Here is a 20,923-nt window from a genome sequence, read left to right as displayed (position 1 = left end):
AAACAAACAAAAAACCAACTCACACACAAGAATATATTATTATTATTGAGAGTAAAAAATCAAGAGAGAAAAACGAAAAAAAAAAATCTATAATTAAATTAATAATAATAATAATAATAATATTGATAACGATAATGATAATGATAATGTTAATAATTAATAACGATAACGATAATATTGATAATACGAACTACACACGAGAGCCCCGCGTACCTCCACGATAATATACAGAAATGAAGAATGGATTCACGCATGTCACGCAAAAAGGCGCCTTACCCGGCTGCAGCAGCTGGTCTGTCGCGATGCCGCGTAGAGAGCGTTTGTCTGGTTAGGGAATTTACAATTAGACATCTCGGCACGCCCGACGGTGCCGCAACGGCATGAATTGTCCACGGGGACAACTTGTAACAGTTAATCAAGTCGAGCTAACGTCGAGCTGGTACATGAAATACAAATTCTAACTTCGCTAGGTGTGTCTACACAATGCATATGCACATATATATATATATATATATCGATTATATTTTATAATTCCTATATATATATATATATGTGCGTGTGTATATGCGTATCCCCCTGATAATGTTGAAGAACGAAAACAAAGAAAATTAGTACAAAAAAAAAATAAATAAATAAACATAATAACAAAACGAAACAAAAAACAACCGGCTTAAGCTTGTAACTTATAAATTTTGCAGAACGTATCGCCGTTCTATATTACGATATATTCTATAAAAATTTTATTATTCATATATTAAATAAAGGTGGTTTAAAATTTTCAAGAATATTTTACTTAATTGTCACCAGCAGTATTTTTGTGTGGTAATTTTTTAAAAAATTACTCTTTCTCTTTGTTTTTTTTTTTTCCTTCATAAAAACACTGAGAATGCGAGTGTACCGTGTTATATCTTTGATAGAACGTGTCGAAAGGTACGAACGAAATAAATATCAAATATTTGCTCGCGTATATTATATTTGTTATAGAATGGCACGTTACTTTTGATTGTTTAAATATCCGCCCGACGACGTTACGTTCGGCAGAGTATAGATCATATGTAATGAAGAAATCTCGATAAATTGACAATTTGAAGCGTGTAACAGAGACAAGATCTAATATTATAGGTATATCAAAGCCATGACATGTCCCCGTGGCAATTATACGTTTGCCGCCGCGTCGCGGCGAGTGAGGTAAATTTGTTTGAAAAATATAACGAGAAACAAACAAACTGTATACTATACATAAATATATGCATGTGTGTATATATATACATACATACATATATTACCCGAATACACACACGTTAAATTCGGAGAGAAACAGAAATAAAGTAAAGACGAAAGAAGATGTTATGTACGGGAAACGTAATATTGTAAGCGTATTCTATTCCATCGGTAAGCTTTCTCCTGCAGCGGTAACTCTTCGTATTTCATAGGGTTAAATTCAAGTTGATGAGAAAAGACGACGGAAAAACATCGTGGAAATGCAGTGAGTTGAGAGGAAAATAAGAATTTAAAAGCGGAGGAGAACGATGATACGTGTACTGTAATATGCAGGAGAATAAAAGTGAAGGAAACGACGATGAATTCGATCGTGGGACGATTTTAACAAATAAACAAAATACCAATTATAAATTATTGCGTACAACACCTAATACCGTTCGTCTTCTAATGATTCTAATGTGTGTCCTTGCTATCAGAAAAATTAAGTCTGGGCCAGTGCCGTTCACCTTTTGACTTGACGGTGATTTTCTCTGCGTTCGTAAAAACTTTTATCCTTATCAATCGTTGTTATCGCCACACGTTGTAACCTCATTTCTGTCCAATTGTGTCATTTTTACAGCAACGATAAGAATGGGATAATATTTGTTTCGCTTCAACTTTACCTCTTTCATTCTCTTCGGTTTTTTTTTTTTTCGTATTTTTGCAATTAGACGGCAAATTCTATACGCTCTTTTTTTTCCTGCAATTTCTACTTTTTTCCTGCCTTAGTATCGATGACATTCTTCTCGTGGTGATACACTTTGCAAGAGAAGAGAGTAGTATATAGTTGCAGAATATTCTACGATGCAGAAAAATGAATGATAGAAAAAACCACTTTCAAGCCAAATCCGGCGCCAATACAACCAACGGTCGGATAACGGAAATATATAATAAAATTATGAAAGAATTTAAATGAATAAAAAATAAAAAATTATATCTCTCTCTTCACTATGATAATATATAATGAATAATAATTCTATCTCTCTTTGCTACCAAGTTGTACTTATTCTTAATTAATTTACTTGTACAAAAATGTGTTAAATAAATATATAATATAATATACAATTATAAATAATGCATATTATATATATCTTATAATAATATTAATTACCTACTATTAATAATAAAATTATTATTATTACTATTTCAAAGAAAGATGAAAAAAGTCAAAGAGAAACGAGGAGGAAAATATAAATGAATGTTAGGAGCGGAAGAAAAACAAAGAAAGAAATAAGAGAATGAATAACGGAGACAACACAAACATATATTACATATATAAAAAAATATATATATATATATATATACAATACAACAGGGGTGTGAATGAATTCTCGAAAAAAAAAACAAACCTAACATTATCCAAGTTACGAGGTAAAGAAAGAAAAACAACTTATTATTATTATGAAATTTAGGCAATTTTCTGCCGTGTGTAAAGTTAATCTAAAGTCATTTGAATAAAAATATTGAAAAAAAAAAAATTATAAATAAACGAGGAAGAAAAAGAAAAAAGAAAAAAAAAACACTACGACGATATATGACGAAGTAAAAATTTAAAGAATAAGAAAAAGATAAAAGAAATGTGAAATAAACCGATATACATATATATCTATATACATACAAAGTTTGTATATGCTAAAATGGATACATAGATCTGTTTGTTTATATTATAATAGGCATTGCATGAATGATGCGTCATACAAGTTTTCTCCTATAAAATATCTGAATATCTTTCTCTAATTATATAGTCCTTTTATCTGGATCCTATTATATTATCCGTCGTATTTTAATTCCATCGTCGGACTGCCCAATGTTGCACAACTCTTATTTTAAGAACTTTTTATAACCTCCGTGGTTTCCATTCGCTATCGCGTTTCCGTATCGTTCGGATGCTCGAGAGACGCGCGTGAAATTATAATTATTCTAATAACAATAATGACATCAAAAACAACAACAACAACAATAATAATAATAAAGAAAGGAGTAGTTGTGAAAATTTGTAAATACTGTTATCTAAATTCAATTCACCTGATACATGCAATTTCGCGAGTGAGCAAAAACTATTCAATCGGGGTAGCCTGTATTATCATTCTACGTTTCTCGTCTTGTTCAATAAATTATCCCGCATATGTAAAATTAAAATTATTCATTCATTCGGCATTCAGCCGATTACTATAAACGTAATATAATACATTTTAAATTAAATAACCCGCATTGTAGGTTGTTTGCGATGAGTTTGTGCAACATTTTTAACACCTTGCGAACCACTCTCACCCCCTTGTCCTATAAAATGAAGATATCATGTGAGCATAAAATAAGAGTGATAAAGAAATCTAACGGATGATCTGTACTGATGCGATGCGTTTGATTGTTATTATTTAACCTATTATTTTTATTTGTTCGAAAAGCCGCGGAAAAAATTTTGCGCGCAGCTCGTTACGCGAAATTAATGTGAATTGATATTTGAATACGAAATCCAGTGGCCAAGATTTGAAAATTTGAAAAAAGCTTATTCGTCAATAAGTAGTGCAATCGACTGCGGGATATGCAAAAATGGGCAGTAAACATATCTTCGATACCTCGTTTAGTACAACAGCACGAGCAGCTTATTCACATGATATCTTTGATTCCTGTAAATTTGTAAACCCGTTTAACCAAAATATCAAAACCTTGTACTACCTACGAATCTTACTTCTCAACTGATAATTTACCATACCTGTAATTCAATTTCAAGTAAGTATTTCGTAGTTTTATTTCTATCGCGTCATCGTAATCGCCATCATTGTACCTATTACGTATATCCGTCATATCCGTATACGATACAATAATACGTATTGAATCGTATAAGTAACAACCGATCACCGAAACGTCAAACCGTATAATAATTTTGGACGAAGGAAGAATTTTTAATTCACGCGGACGAGTAATCGAAACTATGTACAAGTAAAGAGACATGGAACAAATGTACTCGCTGCAAGACACGATTATCCATTATCTCATCCAGACAACATTTTTGTAATTGGAATAAAACTTATATGACTGTTAGAATGATCGAATCTGCTCCACGGTATAATTCTGTACATGATATGCGTAACACCTGACGGCAAAACTTGGATTTTAACGTTAGAACTACCGAGGTAAAAGTACAACATGACGTAAGAATTTAAAAATGACATTGTAAAACCAGTCTAATGAAATAAAAATAAAATTCATTGTATCACTCCTCTTGTTATCGGTGTAAAAGTCAATGTACATCATTGCGAGAAACAAATGTAACGTGAAGTAGTAAACGCAGTCGTATTAACCGGTACTGGTAGTTCTAGTGTTAATTGACAAAAAAAAAAAAAAAAAAATGAAAAAAAAAGGTGTATACGGATAATGAACGGAAAAAAAGAAAAGATTTATTAAGAAGGAAAGAAAGAAAATTAAATAAAATAATAAGAAGTAAAAATAAATCTTGCCACGCGTACGAGATTATATATAAATTATTATTATTATTATTATACGTATATGATAAAATCCTGATTTGATCTAAGCAATTGATTTACTAGTATATTGTATATATAAATATTATTCAAACGACTTTAACGCAATTATGCGATAAACGTCATGAATTCTAGATAGGTGAATTGTTTACATATAATATGTGGAATATTCCGATAATTCCATATACTTTGTCACGCTGTAAAATTTCAATTTAAAAGAAAAGCGATGAAAAAAGGAAACCAACTAATCGACATCACTGACTTGTTAACACATCATCTTGTAATAATAATAATTCAATTTTAAATCCATATACCCAACTCTTTATCTCTCACTCTCTCTCACTATCTCTCTCACACTCTTTCTCTCTCCCACTCTCTTTCTCTCTATCCAAGAAAGAAAAAAAGAGTCGAAACCTCCAAACTCTGCACCACAAATCTCACTTCCTTCACATTTCTTTTTCTTTTTTTTTTTTTTTATTTTCGACTGTCGCCAAGAACTTCGTCTTTGAAATGCCAACAAAGATGAACGAAGGCGAAGGAAAGAATAAAAACTAAAATTAAAAATACCTGCGAAGTTATTGATGTAATAGTGCAGTGAATACGCGTTGAAGTTCAAGGCTGTATATCTATATATACATATATATATATATAAGCTATATAAATGGAAATAATAATTCCAAATCTCTTTTCTATTCCTTTGTAAACGTAATGCATACCTGTATAATATCATGGCGGGATATTGAATAAGGGAAGAAAATTAACAGCGACATTGAGGACGATGATAAATAGTGATTTGTATTGCAAAAGATGAGGAAACAAAAGGAAAAAAAAAAAAAAAAAAATGGAAAAAAAAGAGAAAACAATGTCGTTCAACGGTGTGTTGTGTATTATTTCCGGTTTTGTCACGATGTGTTGTATCTAGGTATTGTGCATAACGTTCGACGGAACAAGGTATATTATCGTCTACTGCAACGGTCGCGTAAGAAGATTCAAAGAAGAGCAGAAAAAGAAAAACGTTAAAAAGATAGAAAGAATTAAACAACCATGACTGAACTTAGGGGAAAAAAGAATCGAAAGATAAAAAGAAAAAAAGAAAAAAAAAAGGAACGCAAATACTGTCTAATTCTAATATATCGACGTTGTAATATATCGAGATGGTATCTGAATTTCTGATAACATCGTAAAAAGAGACTAAGATAAAAAAAGAAAAGAAAAAAAAAACGAAACAAATCGTACCTTCTCGGTTAAAGTTGCCGCAATACAATCAGACAATTTGAACAAAGAAAGTAAAAACCGTAACAATAGCATGATACGTACGTACGACTACTTGTAAACATGTTTAGATAAGTGTTGAGTAAGAGGTACATAAGCTTACGGAAAAAAAAAACAAATATATATATATATATGTATATATATATATATATATACATGTATATACACATAAAATATATGAAAGCGTGAGTAGCTTGAAGAGTTTTCATTCTATCGTCAAATCATACATTATCTATACATACATATATGTATATATACATATATATGTATAATATAAAATATAATTCCCTTCCCTGTATACTAAATATTTAAGACGCCAATTGTTAAGGGCAAAATGAATGCGCTGTGCGATAATACATAGAGCTACCCGACACAGATGTATGCATACAGACATATGCACACACGTGAATACATGCATAGACACTTGCATAAATATATAAAGGTATCTAGGTACGAGAATATTCGAAATCGAAGGGTAAACGCGTCGCAGTTTTATCTATGATACATAACATAATGATTGTGTCGTTGCACTGAAAATTTTAACAAACCTGGAGGAACCAAAGAGCCAAAAGTATTTGCTCAGCGATCCATCTATGCGCACGTCTATACATATACATATGTATGTCTGTATACATATATATACCGAAAGGACTCGGGGAGTTGCTTGGAGACCGACGAAGACTCGACGTTGAAACGAAGCATTCATTTTGACATTAATAGAAAAATCTTGTATAATAATGATTAAGCATATGATGACTGGGGAAACCCATAGCCTTTCTCTTAGACTTAACGAACACCGTGAGGCAAAAGCACTAGTACGAGAAAATGAAAATGATAAGTATGAATGACGAAGAAGAAGTGACATGAAATGTAAGACGGAATTAAATGGAAAGAAAAGAAAAGATACGTAAACGAGAAAAGAGAAAACTTCGTTCGAACCAACGAACTAGTATTTTTGTTTGTCGGTGCCGTACCTCTTAGGTAATTAATTGGGCCCTATTCTATCCCTCCGAGATACGTTTCCAATTTCACATATTCGTGTACGAAGAAAAGAGAAAAAAAAAAAGAAGAAAAAAATTATTAACAATAATAATAATAATAATGATGATGATAATGATAATAATAATTAAATGAACTCATGTTTCACTAATTTGTTTGTGCTATAAATTTTGTGATTTTTACGTCGTTCAATAAATTGTCTGTTTTGTTGGATTTCATATTCAATCTGTGTGTCTCCTCAAGCAGTGACAGACATTTTCCTCGAAAACCTTTATTTCTGAAATGCTAACCTCGTAACCATAGTCGTCAACTTATCGGTATCGTTAATGTGATTCGATTATACAGACCTCGCAGTTGATTACATTCATCGATAAAAACCGTACTTCGAGCAAGATGTCGGGCGAGTTGTTTCATATTTGTTTTAAAAATTGAAATCCTCCAAGCGCAATATTTTTATTATCGTGGATATCGCGTGATCTGATACAAAAGTGAGAGGACGAATTTCTTTCAACTCGGCGCAATTAGCTATTCCTTCATTTGCAAATTTACTTATACGATGAATTAGCCTAAGCTAACGCGAATTATCTACGTATATCTACCAGTCGATAATCGATATGCGGACGTTACACGATATAAATTATCCCAATTAACTTACCCTCTGAGAGAATTCGTAAAATTGGCACAGTTCGATATAATCGTCGTTCATGGGTGTATTTTTCCTCACACGTTCGTCGCATTTTCTTGAAAGCGTTCGGAAAATGTCGCGAGTCTCGGATCGCGTTGAAACTTACTTTAAACTGAACAGATTGTTTCTGTCATCGATTGGCCTTTGGCCCTATCAAACGCCTTGGGAAAGTCGAATGGGTTTGAGCGTTCTGTTCGCTTTTACGTCAAGTTTGTTCTTCATGCAGGTAAAAGGGAAAGAGAGAGAAAGGAAAAGAAACGAAGAAAATAAAACCAAGACAATCACCACCTACATTTCTCACGCTCCCTGAAAATATAAACTAACAGCTCCGATTCTGTGAACACAATTTTTACAGTTTTTAGGTATGCTCGAGGTGAGAAACAACATGGACGATGTTATAGAATGCCTGTCCCCTCTCGGTGTTGCGATATTGTGCGGAATAAAAGTGGTCAATGCGGTTACAAATAGCGATAAGGTAACGATAATGACAATCGATTGATGATAAGCCATTATGTGTGACAATTATCTAGAAACGTAACATCAGTTTGTATAATTGTGAATTGGAAATAAGTATATTAACAGAAAAATATTTCTGACAAGATGAAAAACTTGCTGACAAAGATCCAGAAAGACTGGGACGTATCCGTCGTTTCTGACCAGGAAACGACGATCGTGAAACGATACGCCGAAGAAGGTGTCAAGTTGACGAAGATGTACGCATGTGAGTAAATCGACTTACGTTTCTCCCGTGGATGAATTGACAAATTTTTTCGCTCGATTCTCGCTGGAGAAGAGAAATAGCGGAGAATAAAAGAAAAAAAAAACTTGAAAATTCTCGTAAAATTCCGCTTGTCGATATTTTCAGACGTCATGTATACCGGCATGTCTTTCTTCATATTACCGCCAATTTTATCAAACCTTCAACTAGCGAATTCGTCAGAGAATAAGACCGAAACGCGTAGACGTCTGCCTTACATAGCGGCGGATTACATCGACACGGAGAAGTACTTTTACTTGATGACGCTCCACGCCTACGTCGCGACGGTTTTCTTCGTGACAATAATTATCGGCGTTGACTCGACGTTCACCGTTTATCAGCAGCACGGTTGTGCCAAATTTGCAATATTGAGGCAAGTGTGCTACGCAAGCTTATAATTTACCTACTTGTGTCATATAATTGATACATCCGTAGGTATCGATTGACGCGTATAATCGAGCCGGGAAATCTCGACGTCGATTTGAATCCTCCTGAAATCGATGATTTTGTATACAAGAGGACTAAACTGTGCATCTATCTTCACAAGGAAGCTATACGGTTTGTCTCAATCAGAGCTAGGGATACGTTTTACCAGTCATTAGAAAATTGTGTACTCCACAAGTTGCGACAATATTTTTAAACTTTCGACATACGATTCGTGAAACTGAAGCATGGATGATGCAGCGGCAGAGCCGAGTCAAAAAAGATTAGCTGCTCCTTAGGTGCTAATTGCGTGCCTTGATCGAAACTTCGGTGCTTAATTTTTTCATCAAAACGCTTTGTTGTCATATTACTCTGCTAATGCGCGCGACGTTACGACGGTATAGCAGTGTCAAAACGCTCTGTATTTACGCTAATCAAGTACCGCGTTCAAAATTGGCACTTTCAAAGTTTGTTCAGAAAAACAAACCTTGTTATATATATACATATAACGTGCATTGATCTCCTGGCTCTCCTTTTTGAGTCTTGCAAAAAGTTTCGAGCAACATTTAGAAACAGACGGATCCAAAAAGCCCCAAAGGATCCATATTCGGGAAGAATTCCAACGCGACTGAACGTCCTGCAAATATCTGTTCGATAATATTCTTAATTAGCACCTACTGCGTTAATGCTCTGTTTTTCCGCAATGATTCGTTAAAACTGAAGGACTTTGCGGTGTTTCAAACTTTTGTATTGGACGGGAATTAAATTTTCAGATACGCATGTGAGATCGAGTCAGCTTACACGACAGCCCAATTATTTCAAGTCGGTGCCTGCTGTCTGCTTATGAGTATCACCGGCCTACACGTAATCATTAAAATGAAACAATTAACGAATCAAATAATAAGAGACGAAGAATTGCTGTGATTTCGTCAAATTATTATCGATCACCTTTCAGGCGGTAACGAAACTGGCGAAGCCCGAGGAACTGGTCAGGTACTTCGCGGTGATATTGTTATTAATGCTGCATCTATTATCGTACAGTTGGCCGTCGCACGAGCTGATGGACCAGAGCTTAAGCGTCCACCGAGCAACGTGGGTAACACTTTTTCCCCACCTTCTCCTTCTCCGTGTCTAATGCCCGAGTGAACGGCCACCGTTATCTCCTAGCTATTAGCCGGTTTCTTGTCCTCCGACTCACTTTGCAGTACGTCTTACTTAATGCCTAGTGCTCTGTAAATCAGCATTTAGTTCTTGCCCCGTAGCGACGGCTTATAATACGGCTGGGAATAGGAGGAAGTACGAGGACGATGTCACTCGTTGACGAGGCCAAAACTCGATGACGAATCAACGGTGCGAGGATCTTCTGCTCCTTTTGCCACTCTATCGACTCGCGTCAATGTCCTCGTCTCTTATTTCCAGTTATGAAATCGAATGGTTTCGCGTTTCCATTCGCACCCGAAAGCTGCTGCTTCAAATGATGGCGAGAAGTCTTGAGGTGTGCGAAATCACTGCGGGAAAATTTTGTCTCATGTCGATGGAAAACTACTGTAGTGTGAGTAATATCACGAGTCTTCGTTATTCGTTTTTTCTTTTCTTTCGTCCTGTCAATCCTGTTACAAGAATTGGAAACAAGTCTGAAAGGATTTCACGCGATATTTGACAGCAATGTTTCGCGTTACAGATTCTGAGCAACTCGATGTCGTACTTTACTCTACTCTCATCGATGCAAGAATAGCCGAATCAAATGAAACATGAAAACGTTATACACAGCACTGTAAAAATTGTCGAATAAAAATCACAGCCCTTCGGAAAGATACCGTTCCAGCAATCTTGCTTTCTCCCGTGCCTCATCAGTTCCAAGTCACAAGTGATTCGCGAGTTTCGCGGTAAATTTTCCTGAAAAATGCTATTCAATGGTCAGAGAGAGGAATAGCTGAACCAATCTCTCGTTGAATTCAATACCATATGGCAACCGACCCAGTCACTCGCTCACTCACTCATTCACTCACTCAGTCAGTCCGTCAGTCAGTTAGTCAGTGACCGGTGGTACAAACTGCGGACTAGGACGAATGTATCCGAAAGGAGCACGGGTGCAGGGCTCAACGCCGAGTCTACAGATTGTCGAAACAGAAAACAACATCTATCATACACTCATCACATGCTTTCATCGGGCGTGGGCGAATCCCCACCCCATTCGGAATCCGATAATTGGATAGGACGAGCTAAAGTACAATTTTTCAAAGGCGCAGCAGCCGATGCCTGCAGGTCCGCTTCTCATGTAAGCGTTAAGTGAAAATAAGAATCAAATTGTAGGCGAGGGAGCAATTTGGTAGGCTACTAATTATTGCAATCATAGTACACTTCAACTGAAAAACTAATTACTTCAAATTCTTTTTTTTTCCCCAAAAAATTTATTGTTAACTAACCGATTCAAAAAAAATAAGGCTAATTCCGGTCACCGCTCAGTCCTTAACTATTTTTATCTTTTACCACAATCGAATAATATAGTTATAGGTAGAAAAAGAAAATTAGTTTTCTAGCTGTTACCGGAAAGTCTAGTATCCGTTACTATTCTTTCTCATTACGATCTCTCTTACCTATATTTTCTTCTAACTGTTGCGAAAATTTAACGCTTGTGCAACAATAAACCGACGTTAAAGCCTTATTTAACTAAAAAAGTAGATTTTGCGTTGCAATTACCAAAAAAGGATCGACAATAGAGCAAAATGGTTAGGCGTACCTCGTTTTTCGTAATTCCAACAATATTCAAACAGTTGTTTTTAACGATACCCATTTTACTCAATTTTTCCAGTTACTGTAACAAATGAAATTGTTCTCAGCGTTACTCCCACGGCTCAACGTGCGCGTAGGCATACGAGGTGGGTACCGGTACCGACTACACGGTATCGAGCCAAGATCTGCCTTCTTGCACCTTGCCTTTTTTCTCAAGAACCAATTGTCGTTGGGAATACCCCGCGTCTACTTCCTTTCGGCGAGGAGGGCTCGGAGACGGAGTACGGGAACTAACCCAAGACGGGGCTAATTATCCCCTACGATCAGCGCCAACTTGCGCTAAACACCGTACCTACGGTGTGCATAACCCACGAATAACAAGCAGCCCCATGTCCCGACGTCTGCTCGGCAATTAATGCCGAAAGAACGTACCTACGAGAAGATCTCTAGGCAAAACGCTCCTCGAATTGAATCTTCGAATATTGATGAACCTCTTTGGCGTGATTCCTCTCCCTGGTTTCCCGCGGATCGTCTAATCCTGAAAACTTGGAGTCTGAAGTGCGGAAAGGACCGGGTCGTCTGGTCGCGTGCCGTCGGGTACCTCGTTGGTGGGTTGGTTTCTTCTTTCGCTCTCTCTCGTGCTCCTTCTCTCCGTCTCTCCCGCCTTTTCGGTATCCTTTATTGTTCTTAACCTCATTATGGCCGGTCTCTGTCCCGTTGCGGGTTCCATTGTTCGCGCATCTGTCGTCGACGACCGCTCTTGAAAGCGGCTTCGAAAATTTACCACTACCACCGCCGCCACCACAAATAAATCGGAAATTGAAAATTGGAAATTAATTTTCAATGGAGACCACAGCGAGCGGCACGTGAGCCTGACTTAGGGCAGGCGGAACTATGACGGATAGAGAAAACTAATAGCGTAACAGAGAGGGAAAGTTTTCGTCAATGACTTCGAAGTATTTATACCACATCGATAGGAATCCTTGCAAAGTAGACGGGAACGCAAAAATAACAACCATTGGATTCAGAAATCGCGACCGTAAATCTATCGAAACATTTCAGTCAAGTCTGCCTATGATTTTCTTCGTGTATCGATAGCAAATATACTTGAGTAAAATCAAGAAAGAGACAGGGTTGTTAATTAAGGTTTTAGCGTTGGAAAGGTGATTTTTTGACATCGCAATATTTCGACTAGTAAAATGAAAGGGGGGGGGGGGGGGGGGGGGGCGAAAAATGTCGAAGCAAATCAACAAAACTCGAGTGATTCCTACTTCCAGCGTTCAGTAAAAGTTGTCTAGTCATCTGACTCGGGTGTGTCAGTGTCTTTCCAAGTGTTACGGATCGTGACATGACATTCGAATTGAGAGTGATAATGCAGACCTGATTTTATTTAATTTATCGTTACGAATCGTGATATATTGGCATTGGGATTGTGACAAGTGAAAAAAATTGGTCCACTTGAAGAAACGTACATTCGTTAATGCTTTCCAATCATAAGTTGAGAATGAATCCGCACGACAAACGTATAAATATAAGTCCGAGTCCGCTTTCGAGCGGTTGAACCGCCGCATCAGCTGTCCAGTAGTCAAAGTTGGTCTCTTTAAACAATATTAAAAGAGGCGACTTACATCGTATGCATGTATTGCAGAGAGAAAGGGAGGGGAAAAAACACTTCCAGCACGTAAACTAGACACCAACACATCAGAATCGAGAATGTAGGAAGGTAAACAGGGGCTTCTCCCGAAGCGATGCCCCGGATAAGTTTGGCGTAGGGAAGAAGGTGGCATGCACCAGGTGCATAGGTATCTAGGGATGAGCTCCGTTCGTATGGCCATATGTTAACGTGGTGAAGTGCCGCCCTGGCACGCGCCACATTCAACCGGCAACCTCTCTGTCGATCGGACTGCAGCCCGACGCAGGATTCCACAGGTGTTGGTGATGGTCACAGTGGTTTACTTGGTCTGGTATAATCGCCTCGACTCCGGTCGCTGAGAGTAAGTAAATCGGCAAGCACGGGTGGTTCGTTAAAGTGTCGGTTGGCGGTTCGCGTCGTCGCAATCCGTCCGAATCGCGATGAGAATCGAACGGTGAGGAAAAACCGCGGGAAGGTGATGATCCGGGGCGATCCTTTCGGAGGAGGAGCAGCCCGGACATTTGACACTTTCTAATCAGCTGGGACTTTCAAATACGGCTAAGAAAATGGCCCTCCTGTCGAACCACCACAGTAGCAGCGGTTACAATCAGTCGTCCTCCGAAATGCTCACGCCGATTTACCCGACCCCGAACCGCTCGTTCGATCCTGTTAATTATCAATCACCCTACACCTCGCCGAGCTACGAAACTATGCGAGGACCCTACAGAGATGCCTATCAACCTGACGGCGATGTTACACCGAGAAGAGATCTCGAATTTTCGGACTATCACAGGGAGCCCGCGGACTTTCATCCCAGGACACCGGAAGGATACGAGAGAGGACCCTATGGTGTACTAACTCCTTTAACCCCGCAACGGTGAGTCGAGTTTCCCATCGACGGTCTTGTATTGCAATATTCTAGTCATTTTTTAGCAAACAAATACAGCTGTCCGGTTCGTTATTAGCTTCCTCACTTTGACACGGTACCAATAGTTGAATTTAACATTGTCCGAATATTTTAAGATTTCTAAATTTACACTTCACCTTATTTCTCTCTCCTAACGTTGTATAATTTGTACAAATTGTGAGATGCGCTGATGAGTTGGAAAAAACTTACACAAATGTTTTAAAATGACCGTTCCGGCTGTTCAGATATTTTCCAAAAAATCTGATAAAATATCAAAGACCACTTTAGTGTTCCGTTCTCTCACGACACGCATCCGGATGATCTCAGGTTTGAGTCGCAGCGAGCCACCAATGCTACGGAGCAGAACCTGACGTCACCGAGGTCAACTTTTTACGAGGAGAATTCGACGGATTATCAGCCACCGACTTATTGTTACGAAACCCCGCCCCAAGAGCCAAGATTTCATCCCGGTGAGTCGACCTCGTTTCAAACGGAAACGGAAATGAGATCGTTGTGCTGGGATCCAGTCTCGTCGACTCAGGTGAGTGCGAGTCTTTTATCTACCCCAAGCAGACATGCAACGCCGTCCGAACGATTGCGCAACGATCGCGTATCCTTCTTCCCGTGCTTCAAGGACACTCGGGAAAGGGTTTAGCTCGATCCGCAATTGAGAGGGAGAGTTTGTTCGGCGAGGTCAAAGAAAGTTAGCATTTTTTGATTCCTCAGAAAGTCCAAACCTCGCCTACGTCAAGCCCGAGGAGAGGACGACGACGATCTCGCGACGTGCCGCCCTCGCCGAACGTTTTGAAGAGACGAAGGCTCGCGGCCAACGCGCGGGAAAGGAGACGGATGAACGGGCTGAACGACGCATTCGATAAACTGAGGGAAGTCGTTCCGAGTCTGGGGGCTGATCACAAGCTGAGCAAATTCGAAACCCTGCAAATGGCTCAGACTTACATCGCCGCACTTTGCGATTTGCTCGAGAGACACGACGGGAAACGATGATGGGAAATTGGAAGTTGTATCGGTGGACGCTGAAAATTGACGCATCGAGGTCGATTCAATTTTTACTCCAGGGTCAATGGCCGAATTTATGAACAAAGAATTGAGTTCACTCGACACCATATATTGTGCGAAAAGTATTATATATAGTATATTGTGTAACGTATAAGTTTGAATGTGTGCGAAAATGTGTGCAAAGATTCTAGATTAATTTTTATACGTAGTTATAAATCAATTAGCGTACAGTTTTATGCGTCATTCATTACCGACGCACAAAGAGACAGCTAACAATCCAAAGATTATATAATGTGGTAATTTTCTTATTTTTTATGATGTTAAAAGCCTAGTACACAATTATTTATTATATCGTTTAGTTTTCTTCTAACCTGTAACTAGAATTAGCGTGAATTCCGTGCCTTATTCGGACGAGCTTTATGATCTCAGTTTTTTGTACATAAGTTCCACGTCACGTACGGTTGAATAAAAAAATCAATGATTCGTATCGTTAAAAATTGATCGCTATGATTAAATGAACGAACATCACGTCAGTGCAACGTGCTGGAAAATTTCTCTACTTGACCAATACTCTTTATCTTTGCGTAATAATATTTCAAAGAATTGCATTACTTCTTGTCCTAGGGTTAAGTGTTCTCGACCCTTTCGTGTCTAGTCAAAAGTTTTATTCAACGGCTCGGATTTTCCCCGTGTACGTGTACTACAAATTAATAGCGAACTACAATTTTGAAACTCTTTTCAAATCAGCCATCGAAAACAGACTTGATTAACTTAGATACCCGAACAACACGCAGAATCACGACATGAACAATTTATTTCTACTGACTATGTAACTATAGGAACTATTAAATATATTCTATTACCCTTAAATCGACGAAAACCTTATTTTATTTAAATTACCAAAGGCCACGAGATCCACAACATATAACGTAACTATCGAAATATCCACTAACCTCAAGTATTACGAATCTGACTAATTAGTTTTCTAATATTATAAATCATTCCAAGTACCAAAGAATTCATCATTTATTGTACACCCATTGTGCTCGAACCACGACGTACGATTGTGTCGCATTGTATTTTTCCAAGATTTTGTAAATAAAGGATAATTTTGTAAAACTGTACAACGAGGATGAAAATCAACAATTCACTTCTCAACGAGAACTATTTTACCATCGTTATTTTTTGCGCAAAGAAACGTTTTGGACTCGAAATGACGAAGCCAAAAAATAACAATAATAATAATAAGAAAGATCGAATTAACGAGTATAAAAAAAAAATGGTAGAAAATAGGTAAAGAACGAGGGCGAGTACGAGTCCTAGTTCTCGTTTACCATTCGACTCGCGTTGCCGTCATCGCCGTTTCGGAATTGGCCACCATAAGGTATGGCGTGTGCCTGCAGTAGTTGTTTCAGTGTTCCATCACAATGACTAAACATAATTGGTCAAGAGATAAAAATATGACTTCCGCTGCGGTGGCACGAGCCTCTCGGTCCCACTGCCATATGGCTCTGGAAGTCCTGCTAGTCGTAGGTCCTGCCTATCCTAATTCCTATCCGAGGTGCGTCCCTTGCCCGCCGAGTTCTTCTGGGTCCCGAAGCAGGACGAGTTTGTCCCGAAGCAGCGGCATCCTGCGGAACCTGACACGAATCCGGGTCGTTCCGCCGAGATGAGTCCCTCAGGATTTAACGTCGGCAGAAATGTTAATTGAGGTTCCAGGAAGAAAAGGTGACACCAGATGTCGAAAATTACTGTCATTTCGATCGGCCACCTCTTCAAATTCAATTCTAACGCGAAAAGGGAAGATGAAGAAGAAGAAGAAGAAGAAGAAGAAGAAGAAAAAGAAGAAAATGGGCAAGAGAAGTTTTAGAAATCTGATGGTACGAGATTCCACCTTTTTCCTTTAAACTTCATTCGGGTGTGCATAGAGCGGCTTTTCACTTGCGAATAACCACGTAGAGGCTGCAGGTATGTATAATAATGTTACCCCGGTGGCGAGAGAGGTGAACTTACGGATTCTTAGAAATTAAAATAATAATTGATGTTGCAAAAAGTATCGGAGGAATTTGCGTCGAACTAACACATCTAAGACAGATCCGAACGCTTTGACATCGTACAACGATCGGACAACATTCTCTCCGCGATCGAGCAACAGCTGGGGGATAGAGGGTGACGCTTGTATACCTATACCTACACCGTACAGACGAGTATACAGCTTACACACGGACGAATCGTTCGACAAGCGAAGTGAGTCGTCGACGATCCTCGCGGATCGAGCGAAGCGTGATGCTATGTCGGGGTGAGATGGCCCTTAAAAGGAACCACGCGAACTCTCTTAATCGATCTCGTGGAACGATCAATTAACGCTGGGCTAAATCGTACCCGAGTCGCGTTCTGCACCGCGATCGCAAACCGTGCGCGAATTGCTTTTCAACCGCGAATACGCGCCTCGGTATCGGTACAACAATCCCGGCCGAAGAACAACAAGAAACACGTTCACGGAAGTACGTATCCGAGGTACAGGGTACAAATTAAGGGCGTCGGCGAGACATCGCTCACAATCAGAGCTTAATCCGAAAATGGAAAGATTTTTTTGCAACAAAGCGTCGAGATCCTTTTCTGAGGTTCAGTTGGAAGCCCTGAGAAGTACCAACCTCGATCCTTTTCTATTTAAAACCATATCTACCTGCGATACTAACTGGATACATGAGTTTTCGAAAGCCCGATTTCGAACGCGTCCTTCACGCGACGTTTATCGTCAATCGTCGGTGTGAAGAGTACCGCGTTTTCGGCGATCACCGTTATCCTCGGAGCAAAGAGTTGACTCTTTCCTAAATTGGTGCAGACAGGAAAGAAGATGGTCCAGTCATTGTCAGCTGCCCTTCCGGCGAGACACGTTAGCCTTTTATACCCTCTGGAAGAGAGATGAGAGGAAAAAAGCGAATGGGCAGTTCGAGGCACGGACCAAAAGGCGGGGCAGAATTCGGTCCAGCGCGTGTCGGTACAACAATGGATCTTGTTAGCGATTTCGCATTTTCGTTATAGCTGCCAAAGCGGTTCGAAATATTTTTTCGCCCATAGGGTAAATAATGTTTTTCCACTTTGACGTCTTGTAATTAACGGTCATTAGTCGAACACAACCGCCGCCTTATACATATACGAAGGAATCCTTAAACGAAGCGTCCAATTAATTTTTCCAGTGATAAATTCCCCCTCACATTATACATTTGCCGTCTTCCGCGCGGTTACGTGTCCAATCAAATATCACGAGTAAGGTCTCCGTCGTTACGAAGGAAATTAAATAAGTTTCCGCCACCACGGACCGCGAGTAGTCGGTTGCGTAAAATGTATACAGTGTCGAGTACTTTTTTCACGGCTATGGTTATTAACGGGTTAGATATGTTAATGTTATCGGTATCTCGGCAGGTGGAGCTGGTTCACCCCGGCGTTCCGACGGCCGTCGCGACTCTCCGAGATGCAGTCGCTGCAGTATGCGTACAGAAGCAGGTGTCTCGACTCATCGCCGGCAAGATCTGCGAGGGTGGAAGTCCTCAGCTTTCGGTCATTGACCGGTGCGCGCGTATTTCAGGCCATTGATTGTCCCTCGGATCGCTCGAAATTCGAGTAGAGAAAATTTTACGAAACTTTCGAACGTGTGGGAAAATTTAGACAACGCTGGAGTGAAAAATGTCTAGCGCGAACGGGAAGCCTTTCCAATTCGAGGCAATCGGAATTAATTCGTCTGGTAAATAAAAACGAAATCGTTACGGGCATGTGTGAAAAATTCGAACAAGGGCAATTGCAACAAAGTTTTGTTCCTTGTGATTAACGGTGAAAGATTTACTCTTCTCTCGGGATATTTAATAATTATCACCGAAGGGAACGACGGCTGTAGAGAAATTACGCTTTCCCGAGATTTTTTCCGAGTGGCAAATTGGAAATAAATTATCCGAAGATATCGAAGCGGAGCAATTCGTTCTTTTTTTTTTTTTTGGACCTTCAGAATTGGCTGATCGGGTTTTAATGGCCCGTTCATTTACCGAAATTCGGACTTCTCCGCGTTCGTTCCGCGCCTTATTTTCTCACCTTAAGCGAATTTTAATGAAAGATCTTTGCGGTCGCAAAACACGCGTAAATACCAAGAGGGGGTGTTTCCGGGATGCAGCAACGACGGAGGTGACCAAGGTGGTCGAATAGACCGGTCATTTCGGTTAACAAGCCCACCCAAGAAACCGTGTCGATTTAGCGATAATCATCGTAATCTAACGATGAGCGCGGGAATGAAATGCGAATTTCCAAAGGCGAGAAAAAACGTTAGGTCGAGTCCCATGACTGTGACAACCGCAAATTGTATACCTTTCGAGAAAATTTCAGAGCGGATCACAAAGTGGGTTAGCACTCTGCCGAATTAGGCAAAACGAAAAAGAGAATCAAATGTAAAAAAGAAATGGGTCAAAATTGACTTTAATTTGTATAGAGTTGACTGCAGCCTCGAGAGAGAAATTTGAAAATTAAATTGCGTTCGTTGTCAGGAGAGGAGGGAAAAATGCCTCCGATCTCAAAGGTCGCAATAATCGTTTGATTAGTCACACCTGGGGCACAAAATGCGGGAATCAAACCTCGCGACTCTGTGCTGACGAACCCTTTCGCCCCTCTTGTAACTGTCAAATCGGACAGGAAGCGCCGACCAAAGTAGGGACCAATCAAGCACGCAACGAGCCAAGGATAAGATCTGCCTCGCCTTGCAAGATCGACAGTCTCGCCCCTGTGGAGATATTATCGATGTAGGCTTTAGCGTCATTTTGATAGAGGAATCGTTGAGAAATTAACGAAGCGATCCCAATAATTGCGTGTTGTATTTTTCATCGAATCAAATACAGCAATTACGTTAAAGGAGTTTTAAAAGAAATGAATAATTTTTCAAAATCACGTATAAACAATCTAGGAAGAATCAAACAAGTTAAGAAGTTCTATAAATGCAGTGTGAAGGTAACGTGTCGAATATTAGGATTTTATATTTTATTATTTGTTATTTAAACGAGTATACTTCGACGAGTGTTAACGTTTGCGACTTCCTGAACACACATGTATACATCCATATAAGTACTTTGTGAAGCAGATTTTTGAGCCAAGATTCCGACGAGAAATTCAATATTCCAGGAAGACGATATTCCAAGTTTTTAATTTCCTTCGGCGCACATGGGTTTCAGAGGCGCGTGGGCGATGGATGTTGCATCACGGTGTCTCGGCAAGCTTTGGAAAATGAGGCATCGCCACGGCGGCGAGTCGTCCCACGCTTGGACGGTTAGTCGAAGAGAAGATTTCACGCCGGTTAACCGAGAAGGCGGAGCGAAGCGAGTATTCGACGACACGAGGAAGGCCTTGCTCGACGAGCGACAATTGGCACGGGGACTAATTAATTCCCGGAAATATAAACTACGAACTATACGATATATTATGGGAAAAACTGCGCGTGTAAATATATCGAAAACCGATTCCCAAAACTCGAACCTTCTTCACCCTGTAGATTTTCCAGCATCGGTGGGAAAAATTGAAGCAAAGGATTGACCGATCACGTAAACTTGTCACACGGCACAATGGCCGGTTAAACGAGATCCATTGTCCGAATGTCAACGAGTCCCGAGAATTCTCCGTATTATTGTAATACGAAATTAGGGAGAAAGAAGAAGGCGTGCGACTGCGTTCAGCTTGGGTCGCTCCGAGATGAATCGAAAGGCGAAAATATGGAAAGGAA

General features: G+C 39.4%; 2 protein-coding genes across 4 annotated transcripts; both read left to right on the top strand.

The window, feature by feature from the left end:
• The first annotated feature begins 43 nt into the window (after positions 1–43).
• Positions 44–10,697, top strand: LOC124295154. 3 transcript variants are annotated; one of them, XM_046744040.1, is made up of 9 exons: positions 7,468–7,924; positions 8,054–8,173; positions 8,299–8,419; positions 8,564–8,828; positions 8,891–9,013; positions 9,652–9,742; positions 9,834–9,970; positions 10,298–10,430; positions 10,560–10,697. In XM_046744040.1, the coding sequence occupies exons 1-9, from the start codon at positions 7,718–7,720 to the stop codon at positions 10,611–10,613; spliced, it is 1,251 nt and encodes a 416-aa protein (XP_046599996.1). In that variant the 5' UTR covers positions 7,468–7,717; the 3' UTR covers positions 10,614–10,697. The 3 variants fall into 3 exon arrangements, with proteins under 3 accessions (XP_046600003.1, XP_046599999.1, XP_046599996.1); XM_046744043.1 differs by lacking the exons at positions 10,298–10,430; positions 10,560–10,697 and adding an exon at positions 10,141–10,230 and having other exon boundaries at positions 7,460–7,924; XM_046744047.1 differs by lacking the exons at positions 9,652–9,742; positions 9,834–9,970 and having other exon boundaries at positions 44–7,924; positions 10,560–10,684.
• Positions 10,698–13,810: 3,113 nt separating this feature from the next.
• LOC107225064 (protein atonal homolog 1-like) lies at positions 13,811–15,156 on the top strand. Its single transcript, XM_015665375.2, has 3 exons — positions 13,811–14,121; positions 14,479–14,692; positions 14,878–15,156. The coding sequence occupies exons 1-3, from the start codon at positions 13,811–13,813 to the stop codon at positions 15,154–15,156; spliced, it is 804 nt and encodes a 267-aa protein (XP_015520861.1).
• The last annotated feature ends 5,767 nt before the right edge of the window (positions 15,157–20,923 follow it).

This window comes from Neodiprion lecontei, chromosome 1, assembly GCF_021901455.1.
Source record: "Neodiprion lecontei isolate iyNeoLeco1 chromosome 1, iyNeoLeco1.1, whole genome shotgun sequence".
Classification (NCBI taxonomy): Eukaryota; Metazoa; Arthropoda; class Insecta; order Hymenoptera; family Diprionidae; genus Neodiprion; species Neodiprion lecontei.
The sequence above is the reverse complement of the archived record's forward strand: the minus strand, read 5'-3'. Positions and strand labels throughout refer to the sequence as shown.

Coding starts and splice junctions, on each gene's coding strand:
- LOC124295154 (XM_046744040.1), top strand. CDS start 7,718: ATGGGTGTATTTTTCCTCACACGTTCGTCGCATTTTCTTGAAAGCGTT. Junction 8,420..8,563: donor GTTGACGAAGATGTACGCAT/GTGAGTAAATCG, acceptor CGATATTTTCAG/ACGTCATGTATACCGGCATG. Junction 9,014..9,651: donor CTTCACAAGGAAGCTATACG/GTTTGTCTCAAT, acceptor TTAAATTTTCAG/ATACGCATGTGAGATCGAGT.
- LOC107225064 (XM_015665375.2), top strand. CDS start 13,811: ATGGCCCTCCTGTCGAACCACCACAGTAGCAGCGGTTACAATCAGTCG. Junction 14,122..14,478: donor ACTCCTTTAACCCCGCAACG/GTGAGTCGAGTT, acceptor GGATGATCTCAG/GTTTGAGTCGCAGCGAGCCA. Junction 14,693..14,877: donor ATCCAGTCTCGTCGACTCAG/GTGAGTGCGAGT, acceptor TTGATTCCTCAG/AAAGTCCAAACCTCGCCTAC.